This window comes from Elephantulus edwardii, unplaced genomic scaffold (genome assembly GCF_000299155.1).
Source record: "Elephantulus edwardii isolate Elephantulus edwardi_28Jun2011 unplaced genomic scaffold, EleEdw1.0 scaffold00054, whole genome shotgun sequence".
NCBI lineage: Eukaryota > Metazoa > Chordata > Mammalia > Macroscelidea > Macroscelididae > Elephantulus > Elephantulus edwardii.
Window position 1 is genome coordinate 11,308,293 of NW_006399804.1, and position 13,832 is coordinate 11,322,124.

The 13,832-nt window shown below is 38.1% G+C and overlaps 1 protein-coding gene across 1 annotated transcript in view; it reads left to right on the forward strand.

Moving 5' to 3' along the window:
* The window catches only part of MYO3A (myosin IIIA), a 318,705-nt gene that overhangs the window by 234,222 nt on the left and 70,651 nt on the right, over positions 1-13,832 (forward strand). Inside the window, exons 21-24 of the mRNA XM_006887107.1 lie at positions 1,815-1,944; positions 6,088-6,167; positions 6,673-6,750; positions 10,155-10,360. Of these exons, the coding sequence (XP_006887169.1) occupies positions 1,815-1,944; positions 6,088-6,167; positions 6,673-6,750; positions 10,155-10,360 (494 nt within the window). The remainder of the gene's footprint in view (positions 1-1,814; positions 1,945-6,087; positions 6,168-6,672; positions 6,751-10,154; positions 10,361-13,832) is intronic.

Consider the following 13,832-nt stretch of genomic DNA (forward strand, 5'->3'; position numbering starts at 1 on the left):
ATTTAGTCACAGGGGTGATGGGGTAAGGTGTGTCAGAGACAATAAGATTGGCACAGGATAGAGTAGGGTTTAGGGCTATTGTACATAGGGTCACTATTAGTTGCAGTCAACTCAATAGCACATTACAACCAACAACAACAACAATATAACAACATGTCAGACTTGGTCAGGACAGCATAGGGTAGGGCAGGATTCAGATCCATTGTTCATAGAGTCACTATGAGTCATAGTGAACTTGATGGCACTTAACAGTCAATTGGGAGCTGAGCTGTTGGCCAAAGGCCTCTCCCCTCTGGCAGTTTAAATCCACCAGTGGCTTTGTGCAGTTATGATGGGCTGTCTCCTCATGTGCAATTTATAACCCCTGGAGGGTCAGCTGTGAGTCAGCTCCCAATCCATGGCAGTGAGTGAGTGACCACTCAGACAAGGAACAGCAGTTAAGCCCTTAATTGTTAACCATAAGGTTGATAGTTCAAACCTACCAGCCACTCAATGAAAGAGAGATATAGTAGTCTACTTCTGTAACTCTTTACAGCCTTGGAAGCCCTACGGGACAGTTCTGCCCTGTCCTGTAGGATCATTGTGTGTCAGTATCTCCTCCACAGAGCAGTGGGTTTGGGGGTTTTTTTCAGGCTTACCATGCAGATAAAAAATGCATGATAACAGAATCTCAATATGTGGTTCAATTATCATAGCAATTAAAATGCCTTCATTGCCTCAATGTGATCTATCTTTAAAGCCCCTCACAACTCTTTAAACAGAGAAAAGAAATACACCAAATTTATAGCATAATAATATGAAGGCAGAGGGAGAAGAGAAAAACTCTTTGATCATTTCAACTCACATCCGTCAGATGCAGATTTTCCTCTGACATGACATTTTATAAAACTAAAGGTGAGTGTTTTGTCATCCAAATAGTAAGGGCTATCTTTATAAACCTACTTGAAGGTAGTAGGTTCCTAGTTAAGTGTGGCTTCTTGTTGTGGCTGCTATGTGCCGGCAAGTCTTCTGCGACTCATAGCGACCCTATGTACAACAACCCTAAACCCTGCTTTATCCTGTGCAAATTCCACTGTCTCCAACACACTTAACCCCCTTATCCCAGTCTCTAAATAAATCCATCTCATCAAGGATCTTCCTCTCCTGTGCTGTCCCTCCATCCTCCCAACATGACATTCCTCGCCAAGGACTGGTCCCTCCTTGCAACATGTCCAAAATATGCAAGTTTGAGGGGGAACTAAGGAAAATGAAATAAAATCCACAGGAACCAAAATATGACCTTGAGTCTATCCCACCTGAATTTCAAAACCATCTCAGGAACAGATTTGAGGCTTTGAACACCAATGAGTGAAGACCAAATGAGTTGTGGAAGGATAGCAAAAGTATCATCCAGGAAGAGTGCAAACGGTCATTACAAAGGCAGAGGAGGAAGAAAAGACCAAGATGGATGTCAGAAGAGACTCTGTGTATTTTACTAGAGTGCTGAGAAGCCAGAGAAAAGGGGGAAGAGGTCAAGATATTAAGGAACTGAACAGAAGATTTCAAAGGGCAGCACTGGAAGACAAAGTAAAGTATTACAATGAAATGTGCAAAGAGCTGGAGTCAGAAAATCAAAGGCACTGACCTCACTCAGTATTTCTTAAGCTCAAGGAACTTAAGAACAAATTCAAGCCTTGAGTTACAATACTTAAGGTTGCTTTGGACAGAATATTAAATGATCCAGGGAGTTAAATGTGCCTACATAATGATAATGATGACGGTGACAATGAGGGCAATGTTAATTGTGATAATTATGACAAATGCTTTATCAACAGGTCCTCTACAATGCAGGTGGGTTTTTAGCTAAAAATAGAGACACTCTTCCAACTGACATTGTGCTCCTTTTGAGGTCATCAGAAAACAGCATAATACAGCAGCTAGTCAACCATCCTCTGACAAAAACAGGTAAGATAATTTGTTTTAACCAAGAAGCTTTCTCTTACTGTAAGCACTTAATGTCAAAGGTAAATATTCAGTCAGTGCATAGCTGTTTCTACCCCTGGCTAGCATTTTCATCATGCTGTCTACTTGGTCATCTTGGCTGGATATCATGTTCTCAGAAAAACCTCAAAATTAAACAATTCTGTGCTTAGCATTCTTACAGAAAAGCAGTGAGTTAAGGAAGCATTCTCAAATCTTGATCCAATTGACTTAGCTGTTTTGTGACATGAAAATGTCATTATATTGCTGTTATATTGTTATAGTATCATGTCTATTACTTCTACCATCTGTGAAAATCCAATGGATGGAAAAGCAAAATTTTGTAAGAAAACAAGATTTCTCACGGCCTGGTCAATCAAGTCATTTCTATCTCTCTAATTTCTGTGTATATACTCCTCCATTATTTATGCTGTTTTGTCTTCAAATCACTAAATATGTTTTACCAACATCCTTAGCTCCAAATCACCAAAAGAAAAGTGATTCTAAGCTCACATTTCACTAAGGGAGAATGGTTGTAGCCTTCACCAAAAGAATGTGATGGTATCCTAGCTACTACCTAGAAGACTGTGTTTATCTCTGCAACACTCAGCTTCCTTTATTCAGGAACGAGCAGCTAAAAGGAGCTCTGGAGATGTGGCCTATAGAGAGTTGCATGGCTAACTCAAAGGCAGTTAGTTCTTCTCTGGTGATTTGAATCCACCAGTAGCTCTGCTGGAGAAAGAGAACAATCTTCTGTGCAGTTTACAGGCTCTGAAAACCCACTGGAGGGTCAGCTCTGAGTCAGTTCCAGCTCAATAGCAATGCCTTACATTTGTTTGTGACAATATTACTAAAGGCTTTGTTCCAACCCAAACATTTTATTTCCAGTAGTAAAAAAGTCATTTGTGTTGCTTTTCAATTTCAGTATTATTCTTTGTATTTTTATATCTTCCATTATTGGCCTACATAAAATAAAATACACCTATTTAAGGAGTAAAACTAACTGAATTTTGACATAACTTGAATGACAGTAAGACCATTACCATATTTATCATATTCGGTCTACAAAGACATGCAAGCCTATAGACATAACCATCACTCTCAAGTGACTTGACTACAGTAGGCCTAGAGTTACTGTTTTGGTAACTTATAAAGTGTGCAGTCTTTGTTATTGTTGACTACCTTCCAGTCAGAATGTATTCATAACTGACCCTTCAGTGAATTTTTAGAGGCAGTAAATCACATAGGAGGAGATTTTGCCCACCTTTCTTCTATGGAACAGCTGGTAGATTTGAATCCCAATCGACTGGGTTGGTGGCACAAATCCTTACTATTAAGAGAATCACAGTAATGTGATACTGAGACAAAAGGTGAGCAACATGCTGGTAAAATGGCACTAATAGATTTTCTAAATGTCTCAAACCTTTGGCTTCTTTATAAAAAGAACAACACAATAAAATCAAGTACAATAAAGGCAGATATGCTTGTACTGGTGGGGTTTTATGCTATTTGTTCAGTTTGGGTGTTCTAGGGGAGGTTTTGGTCTGTTTCTTCAAGTTAACGAAAATATGTTAGGATATGCTGCCTCCTCTCCATATTTCAAGGTTCATTCCTTTGTGGATGTAACTTCCTAGTAAATCTATCTTTTACTATTTTATCCTAAAAAAAAATTAGGATTAGTAAGTCCTAAGTAATGTGTTATTAATGCACCAAAACGGTGAAGGATAAGTCAAGATTCTAATTTGTTATTCTTAAGATAGCTATGAGTTGGCAGTTGACGTAATGGCATTTAACAACAACACTTTAAATATTCATCGTGCTTCTGTGAGATCCCCAAGTCTGTGACCATTTTCCTTCCCCAAATAAAAATTTTTTCAAAAATTTTTGTAGACTTATGGAGGGGGGAAAAATAAGCAAAACTTCTGAAGCTTCCCGTCTTAGTTTTCCACAGCTAACATAACACAGTACCACAAAGTGGGTGGCATATCAGAATGCAAATTTGTTGTCTCGCAGACTGAATCCAATATGTTGAGAAGGCCATGCTGTATCTAACCTACAGAGAGATCTTTTCCTTGTCTCTCTACCATTTTCCAGTAGTCCCCAGCAGTTGTTGGCTTTCCTTGTCTTGTAGGTACAACTTCATTTTCCTGTCTTCTTGTGTGTCTTTCTCTATTTCATCTATTGTAAGGTCATCTCTCAGATTGGATTAAGACACACACTCCCCCCCCACAACTTCTCCTGTACAACCTCCTGTTAACTAATAGCATCCTGAAAGGCTTTATTTCCACACAAGGATACATCCACTGATACCAGAAGTTAGGACCTCAACATAACTTGGGTCTGAACGTCACTCTTCTATCCTCACTCATCTGTCCAGTAATCTTCCCATTTGAAAAGTACAGTGTGAAGCTTCAACCCACCTTGAAGGTAATCTCACCTCATCAGTACAGTTGTGCAGTTTCAGCCTGTCCTGAAGGTGATCTTACACCATCAGAGAACCTCTCCTGTGATTCAAGGAAAAAAGGCAGACGAAGCAAAAGCACTGCCCAACACATCCAGGCAGGATTCTTCCTGCCCCATCATGTAAGGGACCACCTTTTGAAAACAAAAAAGAATGTGCAGGATTTGCCAAACGTATTTAGCCTTCACATATCACCTAAAAGCCTGAGAGAGCAGTCATTTTCTGAAAGATGCTGCGTACTAGAGTTACTTTGCACACAACTATAAGAAGGATAAACTCTTGGCTTATGTGTTGGTTGATTTATTATACTCGGTGAGGAATGAAAAACAAATGTGACTTGGCATGTGCCAACACTTTATCTCCTATCAGTAAAACTCTGTAGGAAGTATGTTATGCCCACTCTATAGGCTCACACTAAGTGAAGACTGGTGGCCTAGTGGGCAGTGGAGTTGTGCTGCCAACCCAAAGGTAGGAGGTTCAAATTCACCAGTAGTTCTGAGGGAGAAAGATGGGCAGTTTCTCCCATGTCATTTACAGCCTCTAAAAATGAGCTGGGGAGTTAGTCACCTCTGAGTTAGTTCCAACTCAGTAGCACCTTAACAACAGAAATAAAACCATACTGTAGCTAGAATTAAATAAATTACTGAAAGACAACAGAAGGTAGCTCTGTTGGCCTAGTGGCAACAAGCTGCACTGCAATCTCAAAGACATGCAGTTCGAATCCACCAGCTGCTCTGCAGGAGAAGGATAGGCAATCTCTTCCCATGCAATAAACTGCCTCTGAAAACCTCCTAGTTTTCAGAAAACCTGCTATTGATGGTATGCAACAAGGACAACAGTGTCATATACTACTATAGCTAAGATCCAAACCTAGATTTTTCTGGATACCTTTGGTAGTATATGTTTGTATTTATGTATGTGTGCATGTGTATGTGTGTGTGTGTGTGTTTACACACATATATGTGAGTGTATGTATATATAAATATATGTGTGTGTTATATATACATATATGTGTGTCTATATATACATGTGGGGGGGTGTGGGGGTGTGTGTGTATGTGTATTTATAGCAACAGACCCATAATAAACCTTAGCCTGGTTACAGAAAATCTCAGATCACCTTTGCCACAAAAAAAAAGAAGTTGTTCCCCTTCATTATAATTACCTCATATATTCTAGTCATGGAATGGAAATTTAACACTATATAATGCTAATTTCTAAGATATTAAGTGGTGCAAACATTTATCTGCTAACCTAAGACTGGAAGTTGGAGCCCACTGTGCCGCACCATGGACAGACTGGCTTACAGTCTGCTTCGATTGAGGATACAGCCAAGGACACCCTCCAGACCACTTGGTTGTCCACCCTGTAACACGTAGGATGCACCATGAGTAGAAACTGGCTCACTGACAAATTTGATTTGGGTTCTGTTTTTAGTACTTGCTTCTACTTTCCCTTTGCCCAACTGTGATTTAAGCGAAATTAAAAAGTGATTGTAAATGTTCACATAACATTTTATCTCCATGTTTCCCAGCAAGTATTTAACCAAACATCTAAATATTAATGCTGTGGATCAACAGTGTTTATTCTGGTGTTTAAATAAATGAGAAGAATTGGCTAGCCGCTAAGGATTCCAGAAGGCATATTAGTTTATCTACATTCCCACAGGTAATCTGCCACACTCTAAAGGTAAAAATATATTAAACTATCAAATGAGGACTTCGGAAAAATCAATTGACTTGACAAAGGTAAGAAAATGCATTTTTCATGGCAGGGAATCTAAGACTTTTTCTCAGTAGGTATATTTTTGTGCTGCTGAGAGTAAACAGCTTTTTCCTTCATTTTTCTTTCTGCCTTTGATCTGTCTTTTATGCTTAAACAGATAATCACCATGGAATGTTTATATCACCTCTAGTCCCTCAGCTAATCATGCATGTCTGATATATTTAAAGCTCTTCTTTTAAAGCTATTTTTTTTCCAAATTTAACATTAAGAACCACAAAAAAACTATTATCCAGGGTTAGATACAGTATTATCCAGGGTTAGTTATATGTCCATTCCATACAAGACAAATTAAAACTTCAATGAGATTGAGGAGAACAGTTGTCTTAATGTAAGAATACTCAACATTTTTGCTGTTTTATGTATTTGATGAACAGGCTAAGATAACCTAAGGGGAAATGTCCTATACTCCCTGTAAACCACTAAGTTCACTGTTTGCTAAGACATCATGGTCTTCCTTGTTCTTCTTAGAATGAAAATGAAGAAGCCACACGCCATGCCAGAGAGACGACCAACATGAAAGCACAAACTGTTGCATCGTATTTTAGAGTAAGATACTAACTTTTTGTGTTAACTAGGGATATTCTTCTAAATTAGAGTTACAGATTAAAAAAAAAAACCCTGATACCTAATATGTGAGTATCATTAGCAAAAGTGAGTTTTCATTTTATTGAATTTACTGTTATATACAAAATATACTTGAAAGACTGTCTGAAATCCATGGTTTGGTTTCAGTTCAATATTTCAACTATGAAATTATTATATTGTAGGCTAGCCTTGATGGATCTCTACATCATGATTAAAATTTGTCTGTAGAACCAGATGTATTTGCAGTAGACTAGTTTTTAATTTAATATTGTGGTAACTTTCAGTTCTCCTTCCCACTTCTACGTGAGTCTCAAATAGAAGAGGCCTGGGTGAGAATGTCTCTCCATTCTAGATCCTCTTGCACATGATTGTTTCAACTCACAGTGACTCCATATGGGTCAGCATAGAACTGTGTTCTGAAGTGTTTTCAATGACTGTGGAAGGAGACAGCCAGACCTTTCCAAGGTGCCTGCGAGTGGACTTGAACCTCCAGCTCTTCAATAAGTAGCCAAGCATATTAACCATTTGCACCATCTAAGGACCGCAGAGATATGAGCTAAAATAACTCAACTGGAAATTAGAGGGCCATGCTTTTTGTTGGAGCAAAGAAAAGACCCAACTGCCTGCCAAAAAGAGTTATTCTATGCTTAGCTGAGCAAAGAAACAAGGTGTAAGCTTTCCCTCATTTCTCCATAAGAGAAGAAGGAAAACCAAGAAGCCCTTTACTTCTGTGGTGTACTGACAAGCACCTGATAACCTCTCCATTATTATTGACTCCAGTTATTTTTTCTATCTTCTGATGGCATATTAAAAATAAATAAAATATAACCTAAAACATGGTAGTTGTTAATAGTACAGTTTAAATGCAGAGAGGAGCTAGTTAAATTTATTGCATATGTTCAGTAAATAAATCTATTTCATAAGTAACATACTTATGAAATATTTTTTAAAATATGTGGGTCCTTTTATTGACTGTCCTTCATGTCCTAATTTCACAGCGCACACTGTGAGCTTAATCATCTTTGAGTTGCTCTGTGTACATTTGTGTGTCTGATGTCTCAGGCCTGCTGCTGATGCAGTCACGTTACATCAGAAAGTAGCATAGCTGAATCACCAAAAATATTACAGTCAGATGACTTCTTTCTCTCTGAGTCATCTAAGTCTAGGATTGTGCCCCTGTTGCTGAACATCAAACACTCTGTGTATGTTTCAGCAGATTACTTCATAAAACCATTTTAATCCTCAGGCTCTACTCAAAAAAGCAATCGAAATTAATCCTATGCAGCAGGTACTATGTTTTCAAAAGTAATTTGGCTCTTCTACAAAGAGGAGGCAATGTAACACTGTGCCTTTGTCCCTAAGAAAAATCAGTGTTTAAAATGCAGGAGGAGTCTCTGAATGGTGCAAGTGAATGATTAGGAGCCAAAAGATTGACAGTAAAACCTATGCGGGTGTACTCTGGAAGACAGGCCTGGCAATCTGCTTCTTTAAGAAGCCCTGGTAACAATGTAGTTCAGTGTTAGACTGATAACCATAAGGTCACAGGTTCAAAACTATCAGATGCTTTGTGGGAGAAAAATGGAGTAGTCTGCTTACAGCTTTAGTTCTTTAGTTCTATGCACTATTAGTTGGAACCAACTTGATGGCTCTGTGTGTGTGTAGTTGTGTGTTGTGTGTCCATGTTCAAAATACCTTGGACCAATTCTATTCTGCACACTCAAGGAGTGACCATGAGTCATAATGAACTCAACAGCAACTAACGAGGACAAATTGTTATAAGCTCCTCCTAATGTGTATCCAAAACCAAAACCCACAACTATGAGTCTCTTCCAACTCTTTTGTGTTTCTAGTGTTGGAAACCTTGACAGCAGGAGACTGCCTGTCTTTCTTCCTCAGAAGTACTGGTGGATTTGAACCACTGGCCTTTAAGTTCACAACCCAACACATAACACAACATATCACAACCTAAGTATCTGTAGTTCCTGGTTTGTGTTTGTCTAACTAAAGGAATGACGATGACTCACAGATAAATATCATAAAAAACAGCTCCAAAGTGGCAGACCTCACTATTTGTCAGGTCACCAGTTCCATAATGTGGTTGTTACTGTGTTTCTGATTGTAGGATTTGTCTTTAAACATGAAAGGGATAAAAATATCAACTTTATTGTCACCATTATCTTGATAATTCTCATTTTCTGAGACTCCATTTTTAGTTAAATCCTATTTTCGTTGATGTCATACTTACTTGACCAGTAAGTGGCAATTGTTTTAATGAGTTATTGCTGCAAAACAGTTTCATATCTCAGTAATTTAAATTATTCACTAAATAAAAAGGAAAATTATCAAACCATGAAACAGATTGGAATATTTGAATGAATATCACTTTGCTTGCTTTATAGCTATGCCGTACATATTAAAAATACATTAACTTCTTTATCCTTATTTCAGAATAGGAAATGATTCTGCGAGGGATTGAAGCATTTAATTTCATACTTTGTATAAAGAAATAGCTGAACAAAGACATATCATATTCCTAAATATTTTAATTTCAATAAGTTTCCAGATAGGGTATAATTACTTAGCAGATAAACTGTATTATTTTAAATTTATTCCATGAAGTTGCCTTACACACTAACTGGCAGACTTTTAAAATCTAGATTTCTAGTCATTGCCTCAATATTTGTATACCTCTCAGTGGCACATAACAACAACAACAACACCTGTGCTTTTTTATATAAATTGATCATTAGTACTGATTTTCCTTCCATGGTATGTCTTTGGAGACTAAGGTGCGCCTCATACAGGCCATGGTCTTTGCTATCACTTGTTATGTGTCAGAGAGTTGAACAATGACTAAGGAGCCTTTGAGCTGTGGTGCTGGAGAAGAGTATTGAGAATACCATGGACTGCTAGGAAAACAAACAGATTCATCCTGGAAAAGGTTAAGCAAGGTGGCTCCTTGGAGGCAAGGATTCTGAGGCTCTCTCTAATATACTTTGGACATGTTGTGAGGAGAGACAGGTCCTTGGAGAGGGACATCATGCTTGGGAGGGTGGAGGGACAGCGCAGAAAGGGAAGCCCCCCTATGAGGTGGATTGATTCAGTGACTGGGGTAATCAGGATGGGTGTATCGGAGATGGTGCGATTGGCACAGGACAGAGCAGAGTTTAGGGCTGTTGTACATAGGGTTGCTATGAGTCGCAAGCAACTCGACAGCACATAACAACAACAACAGCAACAACTTTGAATTCGTGTGAGCACAAAAAGTTGACTTACCAACTTTTCTTTTTCTTAGTTTAAAAGGGAAACGTGCACATTTTTGGTATACTATATCTGAGGAATTTATTTTTTGTTGCATGCTACAGTATTCTCTGATGGATCTATTATCTAAGATGGTGGTGGGCCAACCTCATTTTGTTCGCTGCATCAAACCAAATAACGATCGTCAGGCAAGAAAATACGACAGAGAGAAGGTTCTGCTCCAGCTTCGCTGTACAGGTATTCTGGAAACAGCAAGAATTCGAAGACAAGGATATTCACATAGGATACTTTTTGCCAGCTTTATAAAGCGGTATGTGTATTTATTTTTCATTTCCATCTCCAGCTTCTAAAAAACCTTCAGAATAGTGCAAGGAGGTAAAAGTAGGAGAGAAAATTACTTAAGTGATTAATTTGGGAGGAGGACCCGTGATGTAGTTCACTATGAGTTACAATATTAAATGAAAGTCTGCACATCTCCATGGTTTTAAACCACCAGCAGCAACTTGGAAAAATCACATATTAATTCCTATCATGTCAAATCCTATGTGATTTAATGTCTCTAAAACCCCCCTGGAGGATCGGCTCTGAGTTTATTCCAGCTCAGTGACGCAAAACAACAATATCAGTTGGAACTGACTCAAAGGCAGTGAGTGAATGATAGAGATGGTTTGATCCTTCCAAATTATTGTTTATTAAAGGCAAAAGTTTACTGTTCACTCGTGCTAGAAGTTACTATCAGCCGCCTGAAGCGCTGATGCATTAGCATCTGCACTCTAATCCAGAGGCCCAAGCATAAGCACTGAGATGCTTGCTGAATGATCTGAGTTTTTCTTCTACTGCTACCATTTGCTCTGTGTCCTTGAAGCTAAACTGAGGTCTCTCAGCTGGGGGAGACATTTCCTCTCAATGGCATACTTGATTGGCATAACGGGAGGTACTGGTATCTGTTAGTAAGCAGAGGTCAGGGCTGACATAGTATAGTCCGTGCACAGAAAAATATCCACAACAAAGAGTTATCCAGCCCAAGATGTCAGTATTGCTGAAGTGAAGAACCCCTGGCCTATGTTGAACCATACTTTCCTTGTGAGGTTTCTCTTCTTTCTTTTCAATAATTCTGCCATGATTACCTGATTCAGAAACACAAACAAATAAAAAACACTCACTGCTATCCAGAAGATTTCAACTCATAATGACCCTATAGAGTAAATAGAGTAGAATGCTTCCATAGGATGTCCAATGGTAGACATCTTTATGGAAATGAACTGTGTCTCTTTCTCTCACAGGGTATTCAGTGAATTTGAACCACTAACCTTTCAGTCAGCAGCCCAATGCTTAATCCTCTTTACTACCAGGGCTTCTTGGCTATTTGTTAGAATTCTTAAAAGTAGCAAGATACAGCCTCTAACGGTGATTGAAAAGACATGTTGTTACATATCATCAAGTTGGCTGCAAATCATAGTAACCTTATGTACAATACATCTGCATACTACTTACCCCTGTTACTGAGTCTAAGATCTTCCTCTCCTGCACTGCCCCTCCACCCTTCCTAGTATTATGTCCTTCTCCAGAGACTAGACCCTCCTAGCCACATGCCCAAAGTATGTGAGACAGAGCTTCAAAATCCTTGTCTCCAAGAAGCAACCTAGTTTCACCCTCTCCAGGAAAAATCTGTTTGTTATCTTAGCAGTCCATAGTATGTTCAATACTCTTGTCTAGCACCTCAACTCAAAGGCATCAATTCTTCTGTCAACACTAGTCGTTCTCCAGCTCTCTGATGCATAGTAAGTAATTACAAAGACCATGGCCTGAATCAGGTGCACCTTAATGTCCGGGCTGGCATCATTGCGCTCTAGCACTTTGGAGCGGTCCTTTTTAACATTTAAAATTAATGAAAAATTATTTAAGCTGCATCCTAAACACATTTTATTAAGTAAAATGCCAGCTGTTGCTATGTGCTGCAGAGTCAGACTTGACTCGTAGGTAAGCCTCTAGTGGGTTTTCAGAGGCTGTAAATCCCATAGGAAAAGATTGTCCATCTTTCTCTTGAGAGCAGCTGGTGGATTCTGACTGCCTACTGTTGGGTTGACAGTGCAACTCCTTAGTCCCAGTGGTGAAAAATAGATTTAGTATCTTGAGGTTGTTTGTTGTGTGTTTTTTTTTAATCTTTTAAGCACTCGTGTATGTATGGGATTTGTCCTTTTTAGAAATCTGTCCATCAATAAATGTAAAGAAGTTTCCATTTTCAAAAGTGAAGCTGCTTGTTGCATGCCAGTGAGTCAAAACTGGCTCATAGCTGACCTTCCAATGAGTTTTCAGAGGCTATAAATCACATTGGAAGAGATTGTTCACTTTTCTTCTACAGAGCAGCTGGCGGATTCAAACCGCTTACCTTTGAAGTGGTAGTACAACTCTTTACCACTAGGCCAAAGTAAACCCAAAGTTTTAGGAAATCTCTATATTTAATGCCCTTAGCCATTTTGCACTGTGTCTAAAGTAGTATAAATGATAATGCATTGGAATACATATGATATGTGATTTCTAACCCCATCATCCTAAAATTGTCTTTTATATCAAGAATTGTTTCCTTTGAAATAGAGAAGATGTTAAAAATATGTTGATAGTTCTAGTTTTTCTGAAATTTTTTAAATCTCTACCTGAGGAAACAAGTGAGTTTCTTCCTTAGATTGGAGTTGACATTTTGATTGGAGTAGAAAGAGGGGTGGGAGCATGGAGGACATGTCTGGCTCATGGGAATTGGTTTTGGGTAATTGATGCTATTGATGGGGACAGTTTATGAAGTTGGTAAAGGTCAGATATGGCTGTCCCCACACAGCCTTTGCTCTTTTTCACACTAGCAATTGTTGATTTGTATTTTTCTTTAGAGATCTGGAAAAAGAAAAGTATTCCTTTAAAAGTCCTTGAAAATTCCACCACTTTGCATAATGGAGACCAAAATTATATATAAATATGGTGGCTTTTACATTAGTAAATTTCTTATGATAGAGTAAGAGAGACTTTAAAAGCTCAAATCTTAGAGTTCAGATTTATATTCAGAATGTAATAATTATTTCAATGCCACTGACTTTATTTTATAACTAAAACTAATAAATGGACAATCTTGGAATTTCTTATTCACCAATAGGCAAATTTTCCATTCTGTGCATAAGACAAGAAACTCAAAGACTTGATATAAAATTAAAGTTAAAATTTTCATCTTATTTATTAAAAAATCTTATTTATCATCTATTTTATTTACATATATTTGTTTGTTTTTTAGGAGAATAGTAAACCTTGAAATTACTTACATAAATAATATGCATTAATGTTAAAAAAACCCAACAAAGCTAATTTCCATTGAGCCAGAATTTACTCACAGTTGACCTTCCAGTAGCTTTACAGAGACTATAAATTCTATGAGAGGAGGTGGGGGGAAAAGGAAATATTTTTCTCACAGAGCAGCTAGTGTACTCAAACTTTCTGCCTTTGGGCTGCCAGCACAACTCTCTACCCACTAGGCCATCAAAGCTCTCTAATGAAAATACCCTTAAATTTCAGTGATTTAAAAAAAAATAAATGCACGCTAGTCAAGGATGCTTTAGGAAGAATATTAAATGATCCAGGAAGTATTAAAACAAGATGGGAAGAATATACTGAGTCAATGTATCGAAAGGAATTGGCAGACACAGAAGAATTTCATGAAACAGCATATGAGCAAGAGCCTATGATGATGAAAGAAGAAGTTCAGGCTGCTTTGAAGTAAATAGCAAAAAATAAGGCTCCAG